At 37.6% G+C, this 24305-nt stretch overlaps 1 protein-coding gene across 1 annotated transcript in view; it reads right to left on the bottom strand.

The window, feature by feature from the left end:
* SPTB (spectrin beta, erythrocytic) overlaps nucleotides 1-20752 on the bottom strand; it is a 92030-nt gene extending 71278 nt beyond the window's left edge. The window contains exons 1-9 of the mRNA XM_015824437.1: nucleotides 20587-20752; nucleotides 15210-15361; nucleotides 13545-13718; nucleotides 10773-10864; nucleotides 7790-7870; nucleotides 7148-7263; nucleotides 3889-4001; nucleotides 2699-2886; nucleotides 82-199 (exon numbers count right to left, since the gene is read on the bottom strand). Coding sequence (XP_015679923.1) covers nucleotides 82-199; nucleotides 2699-2886; nucleotides 3889-4001; nucleotides 7148-7263; nucleotides 7790-7870; nucleotides 10773-10864; nucleotides 13545-13718; nucleotides 15210-15361; nucleotides 20587-20734 — 1182 coding nt within the window. The 5' untranslated portion in view covers nucleotides 20735-20752. The remainder of the gene's footprint in view (nucleotides 1-81; nucleotides 200-2698; nucleotides 2887-3888; nucleotides 4002-7147; nucleotides 7264-7789; nucleotides 7871-10772; nucleotides 10865-13544; nucleotides 13719-15209; nucleotides 15362-20586) is intronic.
* Between the last annotated feature and the right edge of the window lie 3553 nt (nucleotides 20753-24305).

The following is a 24305-nucleotide window of genomic DNA, read 5'->3' as shown; positions in this document are numbered from 1 at the left end:
AGCTGAGAATTAAGAAAGAGAGGGAGAAAAAACTTCACTGATTAAGGATGTAACTGTATTAAAAGGCTGTATCTTAGATACCCTGTTGATGTCAGACACGAGTTTTCCTTCATGAGGAGTATACACTTTCTGATTGTTGGCTCTCATTCTGGACTGGATGGTAAAAAGCAGAACTTCTAAGTTCCCCTTCTCTTGAAATCTAGAACAGACAAATATAAGAAAACATCTTTAGAGTCTAAAAGATCTCAAAGAAGAGTGATGTAATGCATGCAACCCTGTCACTGAGATACATTTTTCTGAATCAGGATTTCAACAAAATAATTAAAAAGGAATACTGTATTTGAAGTATCTTTTCAGTGGACTAATTAGTGTTTATTAAGGTGGCTATTGCAATTTGTACAATAGTAAGGAAGGAGAGAAGAAAGCTGGCTTTAAAATATTGGAATTCAACCTTTAGAGGCATTGGCTGAAATCCAAACCTACAGAAAACTTAGGCAGAATTTCTGATCAGTTCTTCAGCAGGAAAGGGAATAAGCAGTAATTAGATCAAGCTTCTTGTTCCATACTGAAATAGTTAATTTGCGGCAGAGAAAGCCTCTAACTGTATTTTTCATAATTTGCAGAAGGAGGGATCTCAGAAAAACAGCATTATTAAGCATTCAGAGAACTCTGCATTTGTCACAATTTCTTCTTTTCACAGCAATTTCTTCTTTTTGCAAAAGGACAAGTACATTTGCTTTCCTTTGCTTTTAGCAACCCAAATGGATTTTTGGGAACCCATTTTTCAGTCAGCTATGTTTGAAATATAGGTAGTCCTCAACTTACAACCATTTGTTTAACAACCATTCAAAGTTAAAATGGCACCGAAAAAAATAACTTACAACAGGTCCTCTCACTCAAGACCGTTGCAGCAACCTCAAAGTCGCATGATCAAAATTCAAGCAACTGGCAATTAACATGATGATTGCAACATTCCAGGGCCATGGGAATCGCCCTCTGTGATCTTTCTAGCCGGCATCCAACAAACGGTCAATGGGGAAAGCTGGTTTTGTTTAACAACCACATGATTCACTTAACAACTGTGGTCATAAGTCAGGGACTACTTATAGTACCCAGATTCCTCCCTTGTGGGATGCAGTTATGTGGGGAATTATTAGATGGTAGAGCGCTTTTTCTTCTTCTTTTCAGTGTAAAGAAGTGCAGAGATTAGAGTATTGCCACCGTTTTTGTCAAAAGCAGCGTTAACAGAACCTGTTTGTGAGACTCGATCCACCATCACAGCAACAATTGATTTGAAACACTAAATGGGAGGTTTCAGCAGTAACAGGCACTTATGCATTAGTGTGCCTAAGATCTTGCACATTTGGGAATTTTTCACTGCTGCTAATCCAGCTGGGTAGTACAAATTCAGGGTAGTGGCAATTCCACTAATATTTACTAAGAATTAGCTCTTAAGTTATTCAGTGGCGTCGACTGTTATGTTAGTGTGTATCAGACTGCATTCTGTGTAATGTATCTACATCCTAAGGCAGTGGTGGCGAACCTATGGCACGCGTGCCAGAGGTGGCACTCAGAGCCCTCTCTGTGGGCACGTGCACTGCCGCTGCCAGCAGCTCGCACAGGTTGGGTGAGCGAGGGGAACAGGCTCCATGCACGGGCCAAGGGCAAGATCTGCGAGGGGGCCAAGATGACCAGCAGCGATCTGCTCTCCAACCGCAAGCAAAAACAGATGGGACGGGTAAGCGCGTCCAGCGGTCTGCATCACTTGCCCCCCTACACCACCTGCTGCTGGAGGGCTGGCCCAGTATTGGCAGTGGGATGCGGAGCCCCAGAGTGCGCCAGTCAAGGGGCCAGCAGGCTGTGGCTGCTGATGGACACCGTCGGCCCCCATGAGCTCACTGGCATCTGTGTGCGGGGGCCGATGGTGTCAGGCAGCAGTCGCCCAGGCCCCTGTCTTGCCTTGCCCCGTGGCAAAGGTACCCCTGCCCTGCCCTCTGCCTCACCCCGCAGGACGAGCCTCTTGCCCACCGCCTCACCCACCAGACAACCTCTGGATCTCCCCCAACCCTGCCCGGCCCCCACAGGTGTCCCCCCACGAGCAACATTGAGGTGGCTACGACCACCCACCACGCCCACCCAGTGGGCCACCCCCCCCGCCCCCGAGGGCACCACAATTTTGATGCAATCCTGGCACTTTGCAATAAATAAGTGGGTTCTGGGTTGCGGTTTGGGCACTTTGTCTCTAAAAGGTTCACCATCACTGTCCTAAGGGTTCTATTTCTAAAGCTATACCTTTCTACACATTTTACTTTCTAGAAGAAACTAATATTAGGTGACATTTGGTTCACAAATTGTTACTTAACATCTTTGGAGGGAATGGAAGAGACTTTTTGAATAATATCTTGAAATATTAAATCAGATGATTTATTTCACCTGATTTTATATCAACATTCTTCAAATTCATTCAGTTTGAAACAAGAAAAAAGACTGCAGCCTGCAAGATATCTTCTTCTCCTTCAAGCCATCTCCTCACTCTTATTCATTACATCATCAACGACATGATGTGCTAATGTTTAACACTTCTGAAAGCCTCAGATCATAGCCAAATGAGTCACAATGAAGATAGGCATAATTTTCGCGTCTTTCCCTCTCTCTCAGAAAAAAAAAAAACCACTTTCTTCCAGGTGAAAGTGCTTACTTGGGTGGTTTTTCTACTGTGCGATATGTACTGAAGTACTGGAGTTGTTGCTGCACGCCTGTCAGAGAATTAGCAAACTTGCGGCTGTTGAGATTGGTAATGGTCTGTTCTATCCACATCAGCAGGTCTGAAGCCAATCCACTGTATTTATCAATCATCTTCTCAGTCTCCATTGCATGGTCCATTACCTGAGGGTGGTGGGGGGGAGAAAAACCCAAACAACTCATACTGCGGCTCAATTGGCACATGCTGCTGCTATTGAAAATATGTTAAGTAAGACCTTTATGAACTTCCAGATCCGGCAGATGGAAATTTTCCACAGTGTCAACAAGTCTGACTTCATCACATTAGAAATTCTGCAAGGCATGCAAGGGTGTCAAGCCAGATTAAGAACCACCAGCTTTAAGGCTCCAAAAGGAAATCTTTGACAGCTTTCATACTGGCAGCATTGTACCAAATGTTGAGTTGTTGAACAAGAATGATCATGCCCATATTCCATTCTCCAGTTCATACATTTGTTACATTAATTTATATACAAATATATGCACACATTCCATAAGGCAGACTTTCCTTATGTGGTATCCTTGTAGTTCAATTGAAATATTTCCTATAATTTCCCAAATTATGGGTCCTCCACCTTCTAATCCTGCAGATTCAATTGCTTCAGCCTCCTGCTGCATATTGGTGAACAGGAACCAATGAAATCTTGAGTTAGTTGTAAAAATAATAGAGTATATATGTATATTATGTATACATATATACATACGTAAAGTCCATAGCACTACAATGTAACTTGGTTTCTAGAGATTGAAGCAATGGTCCTGAGTTATTTGTAAAAATAATAAAGATAGATACAAACAAACAAACAAACAAATAAGTCCATAGCATTGTAATGTAACCTGGTACAGATTGAAAACAGTGTAAGGCGGCAGCTAATTTTCCAAATAAGGGCTATACTGATAATAGCCACAGCAATACTATTGACCAGGCTTCTGTATAGTTTTTTTTTAAAATGCAGTTGTGGACATGCATCATAAAAATAGACATGGGCTACAAAAAAGCCATGAATTTCCAGCCTGCTATTGCTTCCTTATCGTCTACCTTTGCTCAGATGACAGAAGGAATGCTAAGAAACCATTCTAAAATATTAAAAATTATGTTGCTCAAGAGTTATACGACTGTGTTCTTACCTTTCCAACTCTTTTCCCTTCCACAGCAAGCACCTTCATTTTCGAAAAGTAGTGATAGAAAGCAACCACATAAGTGATAATGGATTTCTCATCTGGATTCTCCGTAAAAACATCTGAGCAGCAAATAGATTTCCAAGAGAAAATTATTTGTTTGAAAGCAGAACCTGACAGCAGATAGGAGTTTGGTCTGAACTATGTTGGAGAGATTATATTTTGGAGAGAGCTATACAATCAACAGTGTTCACCATGGGATCACCTTGTTGATTTCAAAGTACAAAAACAACAGAAGGCATGGGAGTATATCTAGGCTAACAAAAACTTGTTTTCTAGCATGAACATTATTTATTTATTGGAGAATAATATAGAGAACAGTCCCTGATAAACAACCAAAAAGTGCAAATGATTACATTATTAATTATAATGAATCTATGGCAAAGATTTTTTAAAAGACTTAAAAGTAGCAACATACGTTATTGTACTGAATACCAGGACATGAATTTATTAAACAGACATGATAGGTGAAATCTGCATAATCTAAGCATTACATACTGTAAATTAACTAGATTATCCAATATTACACGTACTCCTTGACTTACAACAGTTCATTTAGCAACTGTTCAGTTACAACTGCACTGAAAAATGTGACTTATAATCATTTTTCAGACTTACGACCATTGCACATTCCCATGGCTGCATGATCAAAATTCAAATGCTTTACAACTGATTCATATTTATGACAGTTGCAATGTACTGGGGTCATGTGATCACCTTCTGTGACCTTCTGACAAGCAAAGTCAGTGTGGAATCCGGATTCACTTAACAACTGTGTTACCAACTTAACAACTGCAGTGATTCATTAACAACTATGGCAAGAAAATGAGGCAAAATTCACTTAACTACTGTCTCACTTAGCAACAGAAATTTTGGGCTCAATTGTGGTCATAGGTCGAGGACTATCTGTAGTTGCTAGAGGCCCGTATTTTTCCTCAGTAATGAAGCAGAAGCAATCTGCACATACTCAAAGTAAAAGTTGTTAATGTTGGGAGCAGGATTATCATCAAAACTGGGTCAGAGATTAGCTATCAATGAGTACAGGATTAGAGAAATGTATGACTGATCATAAATTAGCTATTTAACTATTAGTTGTAAATTCTATCTTGCTAATCTGATAATTACTTATATGTATAGATAAATTCAATATGAGAGTTTTTCTACCTTAAGAATTTTCTTTTTTATTATACCTACAAATCAGTAAAGCTTGGATTTGTTCCCTCTATTAAACTGAATTGGGAAGTTCAGCCATGCTTTGTTGAAGGATCATCAATCTTTTTGAGCATGTGAATAAAAAGTACCTGGGTACAATCACAAAATGGCTGAGTCACATTATTGTGGGAAGACATGATGTGCTTAACCATAGTGCTCTGAATAAACTACAATAAGCAAAGTCCACCCAACACACTAAACCATAAGTCATGGCTTATGAACTACGATAACTTAATGAGTAGGAAGCTCATTTCAGAGATAAGGACTGGACAACTTTCATAAATTATGCCTAAATTAAACTTAAATACATTATTTGAAAATCAAGATTAATGAAGTTATTTTCCCAGGTAGGAAGAAGACCTCCAAAATAGTTTACTTCAAATACATGAAGCTTTCCCGATGTCCCACAATATCAAAAAAACAAAAACAAAACCCCTATCCTTCATTGTCAACACACAAAAGCATGCCTTTTTCATTTTTCAAACCCAATCTCTCCTTCCAATGCTTCAAACATACTGTACAACTGCAACCTTAATTATTATACAAACCCCTGCCACTTGCACACTTGTCCTCTTCTCAAAGGTTGCTTTTCATTTGTTTCTCTCCCTGCGCTAGCTTTCCTAGCTTCAGCTTCCCTTTCTGTTCTCATATTATTCCACTCCTCTGCTGAGTGGATTTTTCAGTGGCTTCCATCTCTTTTTTCTTTCCTCCGCCCCCCCCCCCCGCCCCAAACAAACTGATTCTCTTGCTATTACCTGCCAGTAACTTTTCCTGCTTTTATTTTAGTTTCAGAGAAATGGAAGACTGAGCAGAAATGAAAAGATCAAGATTTGAGTTATTCCATGCTCTTTTTTGTTTAGAAAAATGCCCTAGGCCCCAGTGGAGATTAAATATACGTAGGGAGTGAATGAGCGCAAGATTTGAAGTCTGAACTCTGCCGGTTTCCAGCTTTCGAAGATAAAGAAACCAGGTGGGGTGGAAGGGGCCTGCTGAGCGCCAAAGGAAGTGTGGGAGTGTCCGCGGCGGATACAGCTGTGCCTGCAGCCATCATGTTGCTTCACCCAGCAGTAAGGAATCAGAGCCAATCCTCTGACAGTCTTCTCATAATACTCTAGGTCAGATTTCCTTTTAAACATTTTCAAAAATAAAATAACTATGACAGGGTATTTTTAAAAATTAACATATTTTCATGTTAAGCAAAGAGAATGAAGGGGAAAAGATGACGACATGGAATGTTTTACAGAAATGCATTTATGGAAGGCAACTGAAAGAATGAATCTCTCAACAAAAAATTCTGTATCATATACAACATAGTTAATTTGTGACTACGCACAGCAGAGATATTTAATTAGATACTGAATCTCACCTTTCTATGATAAAAATTCAAGGCAGCTTATAAATAAAAAAATAGATCAAGCAAAATTAAAAGCAATTCTAACAAAAATAATTGACAAAATATCATAATTAAAAGTATTAATGATACTACACCTAAAAATGCAGAAGCAGGGTTGCTCTGACTAATCCTTCGACAATAAGGTGGTTGTATTGTGATCTGTGGTTTTTAGTTTTTTTATCAAGATATACAAAATGTTATATTTATATTGTCTATTTATCTTGTCTGATTTTAACCAAGTTACAGACTTGGGAAATTGTACATTGCTCAGAGTTGATTTGATTGTAACGCTTTTAAGCCTTGTAAATAAAATAAATGCCTGTTTGAAAAAGAGCTCTGAAGTGGGCAAAGAGACAGGACTCATTCTCATTCATTTCAGAGGACTTATATACAGAGAGTTTCCTGACAGCTTAAGAATACACTATTGCGTAAACAAATAAGTATCCATGTTTATAGACTGAATTGCTTCATGAACTTTAACAGGCAAATATTATGCACTAATTACTTAGCTTCTGCTATCATTATTCTATATAATTCTTAACTCTGCCCTGTCAGCTCAATTCTCAATTTAAAAAGGCCCGGCATTGAGCCAAGTGCACTCACCTTCTGGATCAAGAAGTTGTGTGATACCAAGTTGTCGCTCTGCTACGCTGAAAGCATGTTCCAAATTGTGCCTGGCATTTGAGTGTTTCAATTTTTCAAAGTCAATTAGGTCAGGCCTAGAAATGAAGGGGGGAAAAACCCATGTATTTTAAACAACACAATATGGTACCAGCTCTGCTATGGTAAATTAATTTGAAATTATCAAATATGGTGTGCCCTTGATCAAGGTTCCAGCCATGCCTGCATACCACTTCATCCAAAATCTTCTGCATCCTTCTGTTGCATCAGTAAACCTGTTACCATACAGTATACGGACTACTGGGTCCTCCTTCCCCATGCCCTGTTTTGTATAATAGTCCTCAAACCTTGGGGTCTGTCAATATTTTTTCGGTGAAGATGGTGCAATTTTGGCTACATAAGCCACGCTACTCATTTCTGAGCGTCAGAAATGGAGAGGGTGATACTAGTCAGTTTTGCACCTGACCTTGGAAGTAAGGAGGCAAAATTCATATGGAGCAATGGTGGCTAATAGGCCTCTGTAGCAAGTGTGCGGCTATGCACTCTGGTGATTAGTCAAACCTAGACATTAGCAAAAAAAAAAATTAAAATTAAAAAGCTTAGGTCTTTGTAGACTATGTTTACCTGTGCTTGTGAATAAGAGCGTTAAAAGCCAAACCATCCTTCCAGCTGGAGGTGAAGTTGGTGACATTAACATGGGGATAGCTATATTACAAAGATAAAGAAAGGGGACACAAACAATATCAGTCATAAAAAAACAGCTACAAAATCATAATCTAATGAAGTATAGGATGCACTTTTCTCTAGACAGAAGAGCCACTTTCAGTTAAACAAGCCATTTCTAATTGGTATTTGGAAGTACAGATTTTCTGCCATTGGAAAAATGATATTTAGCTTGGGTGGATAAATAATAATTCAGGATGGGTAACATTGGGTTACCTAAAGCACACAGGACATTTCTATCCATTCTGTCTATTTTACAACAGAATAAATGAAAAAAGCAGCTCATCTCAAGATACTTTTTTCCACTGAGAGAAAAGAAACATGGTTCCATAAAGTAACACCCTGCCCATAATGTTGAAAACAATTAAGCAGTTGAAGAGATTTCGACTGTTGCACAAGAAAAGGAAGAAGCTTGGGACCTGAAAGAAACATAATTACATATAAATGTTCAGCAGATGTTTGAAATAAAACAAGCCTCCCAGAAGTCTTACTTTCAATATAAATCACACACATAGTTTTGTTTTAAGGGGAAATATCTACGTATACTGTCTCTATGCCTCATTTCCCATTACTAACATGAGAATGTACTACTTTTAAAAGGGTTAATTTATTTAATAGTATTGGTGCTGAAAATAGTTTGTGAGTTATGCATCATAACTCATTAGATTTTCAATTCTTAGTCTATTGAAGTAGCTTTTCCTTAGCTTTGTCTTCACCAATTACAAGTCACAAACATTTTCCAGAGCCCATGGAGTGAATGTGAAATGTTAAGAAGGGAGCTGTCAGTCCTTTGCATGCTATACAAAGTTCAGGAAAAATGTGAAGGAATGTGTGTATGTATGTATGTATGTATATGTGTGTGTGTGTGTGTGTGTGTGTGTGTAGGTCTTTGGTTATTTGGGTTTTCTCCCGCGTAAAATTGGAAGTGTCTTGGCGACGTTTCGACGAAGTCTCATTTGTCATCTTCAGGCTGGTGTTTTCAGCTTCGTGCTTCTAGGACAGTGGTTCTCAACCTTTTTAATGCCGCGACCCCAACCGGTCGTAAGTCAAGGACTAAACCGGTCGTAAGTCGAGGACTAAACTGGTCGTACGTCGAGGACTACCCAACCGGTCGTAAGTCGAGGACTTTCCCTGCCCGGGAGCGCCGCACATGCGTGGTTCCGCCCCCTGCGCCGTCCGAGGCGTAGCTGGCAAGCGGCAGAGACGGAGCAGCCGACCACCAGCTGGCCCAGCCCAAGGGAAGTAAGGCACCCACCGGAAAAGGGGGGGAAAATGGTGGACAAAAAAAATGGCGGACAGCCTTGCTTGGCGACCCCCGTGAAATGGTCGATCGACCCCAAATGGGGTCCCGACCCACAGGTTGAGAACCACTGTTCTAGGAGCACGTGCCTCCTAGAAGCACGAAGCTGAAAACAAAGTGAGAAAGAGCCTGTGGTCTAGAGGTTAATACATCTGCCTAACATGCAGACAGCCCAGGTTCGAATCTCAGAAGGGTATGTCTGGTTGAAAAGAACTAAAAAGTTCAAAATGGCTATTCCAGTTCTCCCTTACTTCTTTGTTAGCAATCCAAATTTTGAAAAACACATATGATGTCGCAGTTGCGACTGCTAAGCCTGTGGATGGCTCTAGTTTGAGCAGATACAGGCAAAAGATTCCTTTCTCCCATATTTGGGCCGACAGGGTGCACCAAACTCAAGATAACATACATATATATATATATAGATGAGATAAGGGAGAAAAGTCTCAAATGCTCAATATCCAAGAGGAAGCCACAATCAGGAAACAGGAAGCATAGAGTTGTCAAGAATGCTTGTTATTATTGTAGGTATAACAGAATCTAGAAAGCCTGACTAAATTTCTCTCTACTACTTCTTATACCAAACAAAATCAGATGAGGGTCTCTTGGCTTTCTCTTGCTTTCTTCCTTCTTAGGACTGAGAAATATTTCCCAAACTTTCTTCTCCCTTAACAATTTGTTCATCCCTTCCCAGTTTCCAGGCTTAGGTTTACATTCCACCACAACTGAAATTTACTAAATGTAACCCTTCTGTCAATTTCAGTTCATTCCTTTAACATCTCTGTGATTTCACCCAGCCCAAAATTTGCAGATGATAAACAGTAACTTTCTCTAGCCTTATGCTGACTGGGAACTCTGAGTCACAGGTTTGTCTGATCTATCTGGAACATCAGGTTGGAGAAGACTGAACACAGAATAATATTTTAGGGGGGGGAAGTACACCACCCCCTTCCCCACATGATGATCAAAAGGATTGCTCTAACATCCAAGTCTCATTTTCAGATTTTTTTTTTAGCTGCGTTGTTCCTTGTATTCTCTTGCGGCAATTTTTTTAAAACAATGCTGAATTCTACTGTGAGTTCTGCAAATGTTATCACATTTCACATAGTTGATTCCATCCATACCACCTGAAACAGAATGTCAGCATGCCTAGAAGATGAACAGGAGAATTTCACATACTAGCTATCTTAATTCTTTGCTCTCTTCCTCCCCACCACTAACACTTTTATCAATACTGTAATATTGGCAGAGTATTTTTTTTTTCAACCAATCTCAAACAAAAAGTCAAAAACCAATTTCCTTAAATACATTACAAATCAAATAAGGCTCCAAGCAAAGTACTTGGATTTTCAACAGGGAACATTTAAGCACAGTTTTCTGTCTTTGCACTAGACAGCTCTGTCCTTGTGTTTTAATTTGATCGTTTAATGGTTTTATACTATCACTGACATGAACTGGGTGGAAACCTGGTCAGTTTTCATAGATTCTGTGTACATTTGCTTAATATTTAGTATTTACCTAGCTGATACCATAGGTTTAATCAGCAAGTCACAATGTGTTTAGAGAAAAAAAAAAGCAATATCATACCCTGTAGTTTTCATTTGACACCAAAGTAATAATGCGTCCTTTGCTGAACGGGTTTCCCGGCCTTCTTGAGTCTGAACAATGATATCCTGGATCTAAATTAAAAGGAAAAAATTCCACAATAATTGTAATTTCAGATGCTTATTTTGTGCATATTTTTATTTGTATAGCTCTGATCTTTACACATATAACCTGATAGAGATCTTACCACAAATGATTTGTAGAAAGTTGGGTTGAAGAAAGGTAAAAAGTACTTGCTTAATTTCCCTTCACATTATTATAACATTTCCAAAAATCCAGTCCAAATTGCTGAATGTGCCTTGTAAATGTTTATGATTGTTTTTTTATTGAACTATTTTTGAGATGTATTTTCTTTAAATAGATTATTTATTTACAAGTCACATATGGCTGTAATCCTCAAATATTACAATCTGGAAGAAACTCACTTTAATTTGGTGGAACTATTTTAAGATAAAGTCCTGAATCTTTCCAATGATTACGGTAATAGACAAAATTAACTATATGATCATTTGAATTATTTATTTTACAAATCCAATCACCTATTTTACAATTAAACTAATAATTTTGCCATCAAAATCAATTTCTCCTCTAACCATTGGAAAAGACAAATTTGATAGGGATTATCTTAAAACAACTGCATTACAAAAAAATTATCTGCAACATTGTTTAAATATGGAATTATCCCTTTTTTAATTTTTGTGTCTGTGTTTTACAAAGGATCTCAGTCTTCTAATTAGTTCTAAATTATTCCTGGTTTATACAGTATCAGTGGGAGAATGGCCATGTTCCTCACCCTTGTAGCCTTGAATAAAACTCTTTTTTATATAATATTCTCCACAACACTTATTCCATGCTATTTTAAAACTATTATATACTATAGATTGCTTGTTAATTCTGCCCAGCAGTTCTAATGAAAACAAGTTTGTTCAAGAATTTACAATATTATGTCACTCTTTCTTTTGGAATTTCTCAATAAATTCCCATATCAATTTACAACATAAAATTAACAAGTGCTATAGAAATATTATGAAATGCAGCACAGAAAACCTGAAACATAACTACATTGGTGTGGTGTGCCTATTTAAAATAATGCACCCACTGGCATGATACCAACAAAAAAGGAAATCAGCCAACAGTTATTTCACTTTCCCAATAGTTGTATTTGCAATTCTGAGGAATCAAACTGAACTCTGGAATTTTCTTCTGAGCAACTGTAAGACTTACAGGCATACTCTTATTGAAAACTTTTCTTGCCTTTCTCCTTGCATCATTAAAAATAAGTAAGAAAAAATTATTGGGGCACAAATAGTTCAGGAAAATTTTATCCACCAATCCTTCCTAACAAGAGAGAAGCAATTGATAGATTCCTCTAGCTTAACAAATGTCCAAAAACAAATTTCCCCTCCCAACAAATGTCATCTGCCAGCAAGAAAAACCACTGGTATTTTGAACACACGTATAGCTGCAAGTCAAGTTGTCTAATTTAACACATACAGGTGTGGAAGAGCAGTGAGGAGCACTGAAGGCACTCTTCCTGCTTTACCCCATATAACTTGTCAACACAGAATAAAAGAGAAAGGTGCCATCAATAAAAGCAGCTCCAGGTTCAAATAGTGCTGAAAAAGAATGGCACTGCCAGCAGCAAAAGTAGCTACTCCCAGAAATAGCTTAATAGGCATAATGATGTAGTAATAGGAAAAACAGCCCCTCTTGCCATAATAAAAACAGTAAGCAGCACAGCAAAATCCTTTTTAGTAGGCAGAAGCAGCAGCAAACCTGTAATACATTTGCTGATGGCAGAAATTAGATCTCCTGTGCAACACTCAAGAGAGAGCTAGTCCTATTTTTTAAAGATAAGTTTAGTTCTCTTTTAAAGACAATTAAAACCTGTGAATACAAGAAGCCCATGTAGACTTAGGAAGTGTTTAGGAAAATGCTGGCCAAACTTTACTTGGGCAAATGCCTCTGCAGAAGCCAAGAGTGACCATGGAGGACAGCACTCCACAACTGCAGGGATAGAGATATGTTTGCAGCAGCAAGTGGCCAACAGATGTCAGTACCAGCCTGTTAGCTGTATCATCAATTACACTGTAAATTAAATGTGCTAGATCCACACAAATTGCATTGAGAGAAGGGTGAAAATGCTGCTTTGAAAATAGCACATATTTTTTTATTTCCACTAATGTCAGAACAGACATGAGTAACTGACTGGTTTTTATCTGTGGCCCAAAGGCCAATATGACAGGAACTTTTATCAAACAACAGTTTGTGTACATATGTATGTTTGTGTATAGGTCCACATCTGAAATAATTGCTGATGACAGTTCCACCAAAACCTTCTGTAGGATTTGAAAAATCCATAAAGAGAGTTTTTTTCAATAGCAATGGAACTGCTGCTTTTATTTGAAAAAAAAAAAAACAATACTTTTATGCATTCTTAGATTTCAGCAGTATGCTCTTTGTGCTTCCCTTGCCCCCTGCTTACAGGAGAATTTTCCATCCAGTAGTCATAAGAGCTGCTATTTCTTTTTCTTTTTTTTGGGGGGGGGGGCTACCTTCTTCAGTTGCATAAGGAAAATATAGGACTAATATATTTACTTCAACAGATAATGAAGTTCCAGCTACATCAGTCTTTACACTATGGTGAGACTGGGAAGAAGAATAAACTCTCAATAGTGAATAAGCAAATGCATATCTGAAAATTCCCTATTGTAGACTTGTCCAGTTTCCTACTAATGATTCCGGAAAACTCACCTGGAAGCGCAGGATAATTGTCCAGATGAGGCCCAGCACCAAGCGATGGTTGCCATCAACGATATCATGAGACCCCATGTTTTCCAAATGCACACGCTGCTCCTTGAGGAATTGCAGGGCTTTGTCCACATTTTCCAAACAGTGGATTCGCATACGACCTTTAGTAGGCTTGGGCTGGGGAATTAAGTTAACTAGCTTTATATTAGTACACTAAACATATCAAGCACACAAGTACAATCTACTGTCTTTTGAAGAAGAGGTTTTAATTCTTGCAATAACGCAAGGAATTATTCTATAGTATAGATTCTTTGCTATACTAAATATAAGGCTTCCAATTCCATATAAATCCAAAACCCAGTAGGAGAGCACAGAGCTTTCATTTATACTTTGCAAGGTTGTCTATTAACTCCTTAGCTACTAAAGATTTCCTGTAACTAAAAGTCCAGATGTAGTTCAGTTTCATTAGACTATATTCTTAGAACCAAAATACAATATACTGTACTCTTAGTTAAAACAGAACATGTTATGTGCTAGAAGAAGAATAAAAAGAAAATGAACAGTGCAAATAAAGGTACCAAAAAACAACTTTTACTAGGCCACATTTAGAACATATACTGTAGCTGACTGAAAGAAACTCTTCTTAGGACCCTTTAGTGCTAAACATAAGCTGCTTAGGTTTACTTACCTGAGTCTATTGGCCAAGATACAATGTTTAGCTAATACATTACGACCAATCCCCTCAAAACCAGTATGTATACTGTACTTATGGGACTTTAGAATAACTTTGGAGATATTAAAAATGGCTTCTCATGCTTCCACATGCTATGAAGACATACATATTCTGTGCACTGAAACAATAATTTTGTTATCTATTGGTATATGTTCTTCTGCTGAGAAACTGATGTGATATTGTTTTACATCTGTTGGCCTCAAAACAGCTTGAAGCATGTTATTTGAGTTAACCAATAGAAGAGTGCAAAAATATGTAGGTACTATGCTCTAAACAATTACCATCCTGGAGCCATAAAAATCCCCTAGCCCCAAACCATATAAAAGGGAAAATATATTTTTTGTTTTTCTCTCTCCTTTCCATAGTTTTTTGTTTGTGACATGAAGTGGTTGCTAAGGGAAAGCTGTAAAGATACCAAGGTGTTGCATTTTAAATATTGCCTTGGCATGACACCACAGTATCAGAAGTTTTAGGGTAGTGGAGATTTTGTTCAAGAGCCATACAACAATGAGGGTCAAGATTTCTAATCAATAGAAAAATTTCAAATTCACAGAGCAGCAGCACCACAAAGAAACACACCAGCATTACTCTGATTGAAGTGGAGACAGAAAACATTAACTGCAGTTTGAAACCCATAGATCAGTAGTAGGTGTTGGAAAAAAGCCTTCTGTGGAAGTACCCTATGATATGCACATAGGAATTATAATGTGGTAGGTAGGTAGGTAGGTAGGTAGGCAGGCAGGCAGGCAGGCAGACAGACAGACAGACAGACAGACAGACAGACAGACAGATAGATAGATAGATAGATCCAAATATTTGACAGTGATAATATTTCAAATCTGTTATTTCCTTTTAGAATTAGGATGACAATTGACTTGCCTTACACACTCTAGAGAAGTGAGGAAATAAGAAGTGGAGAAATAAAATAACATTACCAATAACTCTCCAGAAAGCACCTCCAGCAATTTAATTAGCATTCGTCCATCTCTGAGGTCCATATAAAGATCTGAAATGCGACAGGTTACACGTGCCAGGTGAGAGTTCACCCATTTTGTAAAAGTTTTCTTTTGCACACCTTCCCGCTCATCTGAAATTAGAAAAAAAAGAATCTCTTAAACTACACTAATTCATATGAACACTACAGAATTGTGTGAATTCAGCAAAATTCCAGTTTCAGTGTACTACCTATTGGAAAAACTAGGAAAACAGTGGGAAACCTAGTGGAAAATAAAAATATTAACATTTTTAAAAAGAAATCCTAATCAATTTTTAGGACTTCAGAGAAAGGTTAGCCATCTGGACAGTATCAAAAAAAGTATTAAAAGCCATAGAAGAGTTTTGTTAAACTTTGTCTTTACTATTTCCACATAATTCTTTCTTCTTAGCCTCTGGTGTTCTGGAGGACACACAGAGAGCTTATGGAACTTGAACAGATGTGATGTTGTCTGCCCCGTCATTGACCCCTATATGTACTTGTGGGTGTCTAATGAGCAATGAGACATGGCCAGAACAGGTGCTAATATTCCTCATGTTTGCAGAAGTTGGGATGCAAAATAACGGAATTCTTTAATATAAATTTTATTACAAGTTTTAAAGAATAAATCTAACAAAAACCATACAAATTATACAAATACAGAATAAACAAAAGAAAAAGGAAAGAAAAATAGACAAAAGTGCAGACAGAAAAGATAAAAAATAGAAAGAAGTTTCTGACTTCCTTTGCAGCAAATATAATTGTTATATCTTACTCTATGATTACAAAAAGCTTACTTTTTTATTACCTTTTTTTCCTGATAATCAAAAGCAGAATTGCATTTTTTTCTGTTTGATGTAAAAAACTCTATTAGAGGTTTTCATACTGCTTTTTCTCTAATCAAGAAAATCAATTTAGCCACCTCTGCAAGTTCAAACATCTTCACCAACCATTCCACTATTGTGGGCATAATCAAACTTTTGAGATGCAGTAATCTTGCTGCAATTGTCATATATAAAAATAGAGTTCCATGGTTTTTTCCTAGCTATAACCAACACCAAATACTCAGGGTTTGGAAGATGAAGATAATTACTGGCTCAAAATGCAGTTCTTCTCAGTTGGACCGACCCCTTTAGTTCTGTTAGATAACTTTTCCTTGCCCTGGAAGCAAGCCATAAGGCATAAGCTGGCTTCATATGGGCTCTCTCCACTATTCTTAATATCATTAGGTTACGATCAAGCTATGCAATTAATTATTCAAAGTATAAGAGATATAGAGTTTTACATTGAAGTTATCAGGTTGCCCCAACATGATAGAATTTGGATAAATACAGGTGTATGAGAACCAGCAAGTTATGTGTTAATTTCACTTTCCCTAAACTGAAAATCACATTCTTTAAAACTAGATTCAACATTCAATATTCTTCCATTTGCACAATCCTGGTAGCTGCGCATATCTGCCCATGTCATAATGAGAACAACATGGCTTGTTTTTTATTGTGTTGTTCCGAATATTCCAAAATATCCAGCATAGTTCTAACATTGCCCTCTAACTATCTTTTAGATTAAAAACCCACATTGATCTTCATGAATAAATTCTTGCAAAATTATTTTCAGACTTTTGGCTAAAATTGTTTAAATAGCATAATCATTATTCAATAGTGATATTAGTCTATGGTTTCTTGCTAATCTTTTCCCTCTTTAGATGTTAAGGTAACATTAGTGTCTTTCCAAGTCTCTGGCATCTTTCCTTCCTGTACAATAGAGTTTATCAAGCTTTGTAGAAGATATAAGAGCTCATACTCAAGACACTTATAATACAGACTTCATTAGCCATCTGGCCCAGCAGGCACCTTTCCCAATTTATCTTTTTAATAGCTTCTGAAACTTCCGTTACTGTTATAGGTCCATTCATAATTTATCTTTGTTGTTCTGTAATCCTCAGTAGATTTCATTTTCTGATATATTCCTCTATTTTTCCCCATTGTAATATTATGTCCTCTATACAAACTTCCTGGTGTCTTCTTGGCTATGAACTAAGAGATACAGGAAATTCCAATTTTTTTACTCAATAACTATCCATGGGGTATGTCCTATGGTCATGGAAGATCATATAGGCTCTGAAACACCAATCTGAGCAAACAGATTATGGATACAGCCATACCAAACAGTATTTAACAATCCAGGTTTTGTTAGGATCATTTTATACAATACAGTATGTCATGGCAAATAGGTTCCTTGTATTGTGACTTGTTAACAGAGAGAAGCAACCAATTTTGCCTCCCTGATAAATATATCTATAAATGTGTTGCATGTTTGCAGTTAACTTTATTTTTTCTCTAGAATGTTTTAACGTTCTCAGAACTCTTTCCATTTTGCCTAATCTCTCTCCCAAGGCATTCTAGAAACAGACTGCTACTAGTTTATTTATTCTGCAGGGAAAAAGTACACAGGGCTGTTGTTTTCAATTGTCCTTTATTCTGATAAGCTCCTGACTTCACAAAGCTTAAAGAGCTATTTAATCAAACTGCTGAGTTGTAATACAAAGGAAAACTGAAGAACGAATAATATTTTCATAGCATTGCCTCAGTGTTTTTCAGATACTATTTCAGATTTTGTTAAAATTCCTGACTTGAATTATATGGCAGAATCAAGCCTTCAGTAGAGGGAAAGAAACTTACACTAGAATTTCCTTTATTATTGAAGTTAAAGCAGACTACTCAGTAATTAAATCAGTAATTAAATATAAATCAAATTAATAATAATAATTAATTAGAAAGATACAGTGCTTATCCATTCATTGGAATTTTAAAATTCATTTAAAATATAAATTGCATATATATTTATGATTATCATTGCTTCCACAAGAAACAATCACCCTTTTTAGCTCATTATTTCTAATAGGAAAGAGGTGTCCAATTGGTCAAGATAAAGTAAAAGTTTAATTAAGCTCATTTGATTACACTGTTTTTCAATGTTTCAGCATCAAAAGTTGGTACTGGGAAATTACTACTCATATTTCTGACATTTATGTTTTGGAGATCCCCAGGTTCTTACTTCATTCATTCACCTACATGTTATCTGATTACATTATGTTTTATGTAAATAATGCCACTGGATTAAATTATGTTGAGATTTGGATTGAGATATCACTAATATGCTACCGAATTCTATTTCCTATTTTTAATCTAATTCATAGTTGTATTGAGTTTGGGGATAAGCGTTCATTTATCTTGTCTTTACAATCTCAAGAAGCTCCTGCGGTTTAGAGCATTTTATATCAGATTAGGATTATTGCGAGGTTGCTATGTGTCAGGCTTCCTTTAAAACTAATCTAGGAGGCTCATTTAAGCTGTAAGTTAGCAACCAAGTTTCTAACCAATTTCTATGTTCATTCAATGCACTAAATAATTAACTAATTGAATGTATTGGATTTCCAGAACAAACTAAACAATATATAAAAACTATTGTAGCTTAACAGCAGTTTTAACATTTTATAAATGTATCTGCTAGATATGTATTTGACTGGCTTAAGAATATTGTATAAATATAGCTTTAATTTAGAATATAGTTGCTAGATTTTAAACTGAAACTGGGCAATTTAAATGTACATATTAGTGTTTTATTATCTGCATTGGCTTCTTGTTTAAATCCGTTTTAAATCCTGTTTTTGATCTTTAACAGGCTAAGACCTGTTATCAGGATCATTTTAATAGGCTAAGACCTGAGATCAGGGATCACTTCCTTCCACATGTATCTAATTAGGAATTTAGATCATTCTCAATTACTCTTCTCCATCTGTCTTCACTAACTGAGGTAAGGCAGAGTAGATTTTAAAGTTTTAATTTTTAATTAATTGCTATTCTATTGTTTTATGATTAATTATACTATTTTAATTATATTGTTACCAAACCCAAATAGAAGATTAAGCTAGTGAGAATAATTTATTAAAGTTTCTCAGTCACCTCACAGAGGTAGAGCACTCAAGAATCCTAAATTTGAAATCACATCATCCATATTTCCCCTTCAAAGAGACATGACGATGTCTTGCTAGCTGTCCTTTAAGGTCAATTCCTCATGATACTTTGCCTCATCCTCTGCTATTCACTGAATTTACCTAACTTTGCATTTAGCTGATGTGATATTAAAGTGGAGTTTATATGCATGATTTCTGGTGCTTCATGACTGAAGTGATGACATCATCAGGAGCTGTGATGTATTCAGCCATATTTAGTTGTGACATATACCCATTCTCTCATCCAGCCATTGGTTGCTTCTCTCCTTTGGCACCTTTATTTGTGCTGATGGACTGACATGATAGTTGTCTTCCACCAGCATTGCCCCCATAACGTCTGGCTGGTATTTTATGTATGTACTTTTAAAGTTTCTTTCAAGCTCTCTCTGAAGAAGAAAAAAAAATCATTGCAGCAATAGGCAGGGTTAATAGGGAAGGGGAGACCAATAGATTTCTAGAACTAAGGATAAATGAACTTAATACTTAACTGTAAATACAGGTAGTCCTCGACTTACAACAGTTCATTTAGTGACCATTCAAAGTTACAATGGCACTGAAAAATATGACACTTATGCCCATTCTTTACAGTTATGACCTTTGCAGCATCCCCATGAACATGTGATCAAACTTCAGATGCTTGGCAACTGGTTCATATTTACGACCGTTGCTTTGTCCCAGGGTCACGTGATCAACTTTTGCAACCTTCTGACAAGCAAAGTTAATGGGGGAAGCCAGATTCACTTAACAACAGGGTTACTAGCTTATCAACTGCAGGGATTCACTTACTAACTGTGGCAAGAAAGGTTGTAAAATGGAGCAAATCTCACTTAGCAAATGTCTCACTTGACAACAGAAATTTTGGCCTCACTTATGGTCATAGGTCGAGGACTACCTATACTCTGATGCTCTATCACTATTCTGCAATAAGGATTCAGTCTCAGTCACACACACACACACACACACACAGAGACACTGAAGCTTCAAAATAGGTCCATGAAATATTACCCAGTAAGCTTTACTAGGAATAGATAGATATCAAGGTTTTAAAAAACCTCTATTTTTTCCTGGCTATCTGGAAGTATGAAAAAACGGAAGGGTATTCCAGTAGCTATAAACTGCAACAGAAGGCAGGTGGATTTGTATGACCTGATTCTATGACAATAGATTTCTCAGACTGCTGTTAGAGAAAAAAAAAGAGAGGGAGGAAAAGGAAAAGAAGAAGAGAAGGAAAGGTTCACAGTTGCATGTATTCTTGCCTCAGAAAGAAAGTTTGGGATCAGTTTATTAATAAATGCCCCAGTTTGCAAAATGGCAGTACATTTACCTGCTAGAGCTTTGATCCGGGATCTCTCAAAGAGCCTGGCAGAACTGTTGTCATTGTCCAACTCATCATCAGAGGCTTCCCATCGAGCATTGATTCGACTATACTGCGGCTGAATCTCCAAGTGATCAAAATCAGTTGCTGATGTCATGTTCTGGGAGTGTTGCTGTTTCTCTAATTTTAGCTATCATCAAAAGGGATATAAACCAATGTTACGGATCCAATATAAAAATGGCCTATGTTTTTCACAGTCACTCCATGACACAACCCATGCAAATATTTTAAGTTAGCTTCAAACTATGATTCTCTCTTACACACTGATGTATGCTAACTCTTGCCTGGAGAATTGCAGTAGCCTCCATCAGAATATTTGAATGCATGTAACATGTCTGGTTATAGAAAGATGATACTTTATCATAGTATTACTTATACTGTTATATGAAACACTAGCTAACAGAAAGCTAAAAAAATGTAAATTGTGTACAAAATATACTATATCCCGAAAGGAAATAAACCACAGGGGTAAAATGACTCAGCCTCCCCACCCAATATTTTCCAACATGTTACTAAAGTGACTGCAGATGTAAAGAAATGAAGATGCAAATAATATCTTTAAATATAGTAACAAAAAAGTTACATTTTTAAAAAAGGTTCAAATCATTTCTTTTTAATGTAAAAACTTCATCTGTAAAAACCTTGGAAGTTAAAATAAAGAAGCAGGCACAAAAAGCTGCATGATAAAGTAAAGATTTTTCTGTTAGAGGGAGGATGGCACTTAGGAACAATAAAGTCAATTGTCTGGTTCATTTTGGAGTTCCACAGATTGGCCAGGGCTTCAAGAGAAGTAGTAACAGAAATTCCTCAAATATATTTGAGAAATCATATTGGTTGATCAGGTGACTCGGTAAAATCAGTTAACCCTCTCAACTACTGTACAAGTTTGTAACAAACACACAACAGAAATATCTAAAACTGATCAGAAAGTAATCAGTCTAGGACAGCATGAGAGAGATCCTACATCCTCAAAACACCAGGCCTAGCTATACAAAATACCAATTCTAGCATGTGCTCTGCTGTATGCAGAGGACCAAAAACAAACTGGGGCAGATTCATGAGTACCATGCCATCTATGGAAGACTTGACCCACACCTATCTGGACAACCTCTACATGGGTGCTGAAATCTCCCAGAATAAGAATCCTTAAGGAACTGGAGTACCATACTAAAAATCACCCTATATAAATCCACAAGGGAGATCATTGTAGAGCAGACTGGATTGTACACTAATATTAACTCTACACTATTCCAAAAGTCTAACCCCACCTTCCTACCCCCAATATAAGCAAACACTTGAAATGGACATATTTTCAGATGGAACTTCTGATCACTAAGATGGAATTCCTATAGACATGGTCATGCCACCTCTCCAGCTTCCCATCCTAATCTGTTATATTCTTTTCTCAACCAGGTTTTCATGGTACATGCCAGGTCAGCACTTTCATCCAGGATTAAATTTTGCATCATGACCTTTCCTTGCAAGGGATAACAATTAAAAGAAGGACTTTCAGGTTAGAGCACTTGTCTTCTCTGTCACTTTTGACTTATTTGTTTGAAAGGGAGGGAGGGAGGGAAAAAACTAGCCAGACACCTGCTCTTCTTTTCCTGCAAGGTCCAGGATAGTGGGAAAACAATTGAAGCTTACCACTGTTCTCCCTCTAACAATTAGTATCTTAATAGTTACTCCCTCCATTTCTTATTTTCCCCCCATCTCCCTGGTACCTCTAATAAGACGATGCAGCCACAACAGAAGCAGATTAGAGCCCCAGTTTCTTTCCTTTATAGGATAATAGCATGGCTCTTTAGGGTTACTTTAAAACTTCACAAAGGGGCATGTGCGATGATAGCATTTCTCCAGGGAGCTGATGAAGCCTCCTGCAGACCCAGATGGAGCAATGGATGAAAGATAGACAAATAGCTAGATCAGTGGTTCTCAACCTGTGGGTCGGGACCCCATTTGGGGTCGATCGACCATTTCACGGGGGTCGCCAAGCAAGGCTGTCCGCCATTTTTTTGTCCACCATTTTTTTTCTCCGCCATTTTTTTCCCCCTTTTCCGGCGGGTGCCTTACCTCCCTTGGGCTGGGCCAGCTGGTGGTCGGCCTGCTCCGTCTCTGCCGCTTGCCAGCTACGCCTCGGCCGGCGCAGGGGGCGGAACCACGCATGCACGGCGCTCCCGGGCAGGGAAAGTCCTTGACTTACGACCGGTTGGGTAGTCCTTGACTTATGACCGGTTTAGTCCTCGACTTACGACCGGTTTAGTCCTCGACTTACGACCGGTTGGGGTCACGGCATTAAAAAGGTTGAGAACCACTGAGCTAGATGGTAAAGTGTCTCCCTATTTTTCTCATATCACGTACCTGACAGAGCAGTTATTGCCTCTCTCACAGTGGATACTATTATTAAACAGAACACATAAAGCACTTCATCCATCTCCACAATTTACAAAGCTGCACACGAGCTGGTTTTTTTCCTATCATAATCTATACAATACTTTCAGGAAGAGAATATCAAATATTCACGCCCAAAATGTAACTAATTTTCTCTTCCCAACACTTTCATAAATTCTGTCATGTATTCAAGCTTTCTCTACAATAAAGGTTTTTAAAATAGAAGAGTAAAACAACACAGCTATTTGATAATGGTTTGATTTTTCCCCCCTTCAGTATGTTTCTTCTGGGTTAACTATAAATTACAGGGAGTCTTCAGTTAATGATGGTCATTGGGACCAGAATTTCTGTTGCTAAATTATGAGGCCACAAAGTGACCGCATCACTTAGTGATGGCAATCCTGATACTCCCCGTTGCCATTACTATGCAAGGATTCTGGATCATTAAGAAAGTCCCAGGCAACTTGCAAGCAGGCTGACAGGTAGGTAAGTGGCTGCTGCCTGGCCAGGAGGATATGTAGGTGATCAGCAAGACACAAGTGCAACGGGACGCAGCTGTTGCTGAGCAGGGGAGGGTGTGTGGGTGGCCTACAAGATCACTATCACATGACCATAGGAGTGCTGGGATAGCCAGAAGACCAAGCACTAGTCATTAATTACCATTTATTCAGCGCCTTCATAACTTTGAATGGTCACTGAACAAGTGTTTGTTAAACAAGGATTATCTGCATACTAAGATGAAGGAGACCACAGAAATTATATCATTTTCATCATTTTCGTCAAACTGACCCAATGTCAGATGATCCAATTCAGTTTATCTAATTTATGCAGAAATCAATACAATCTAAGCATAAGGAAAAAAAAAATGTTTTATTTCAGTGAGATATTTTTGCATCATGTTCCGTGGAATGCTTTCTTTTTCTTCTAAGACCCTTCTAGGTGATGCCTTTATAGCAATACACATTTAATTGATCTGATCTTATAATGGGTGTCCACAAAGGACAAATATCATGTATGTAATGATTCCACAGTTGTCACGACTCACATGTAATGCAAATACATGATTGGAGTGTTTACATAATATCATCATGAGTCATTGTTCTGATATCAACTTAGTTTGTTACAAATGCGGTTAGAAGTCATCCCACTTGAAATTAAAGCTGAAAATGCTAGTTTAAGGGTCTGTTTATAAGGGATTAATATCTTATCCAATTCAGCAAGTGCTGATCTGTTCAATTATCATTAATGACAGGACCAAGAAATTATAGAATCCTTCT

The sequence above is a fragment of the Protobothrops mucrosquamatus genome, unplaced genomic scaffold (assembly GCF_001527695.2).
Source record: "Protobothrops mucrosquamatus isolate PMUCROS unplaced genomic scaffold, P.Mucros_1.0 scaffold2232, whole genome shotgun sequence".
NCBI classification, from domain to species: Eukaryota; Metazoa; Chordata; class Lepidosauria; order Squamata; family Viperidae; genus Protobothrops; species Protobothrops mucrosquamatus.
The sequence above is the reverse complement of the archived record's forward strand: the minus strand, read 5'-3'. Positions and strand labels throughout refer to the sequence as shown.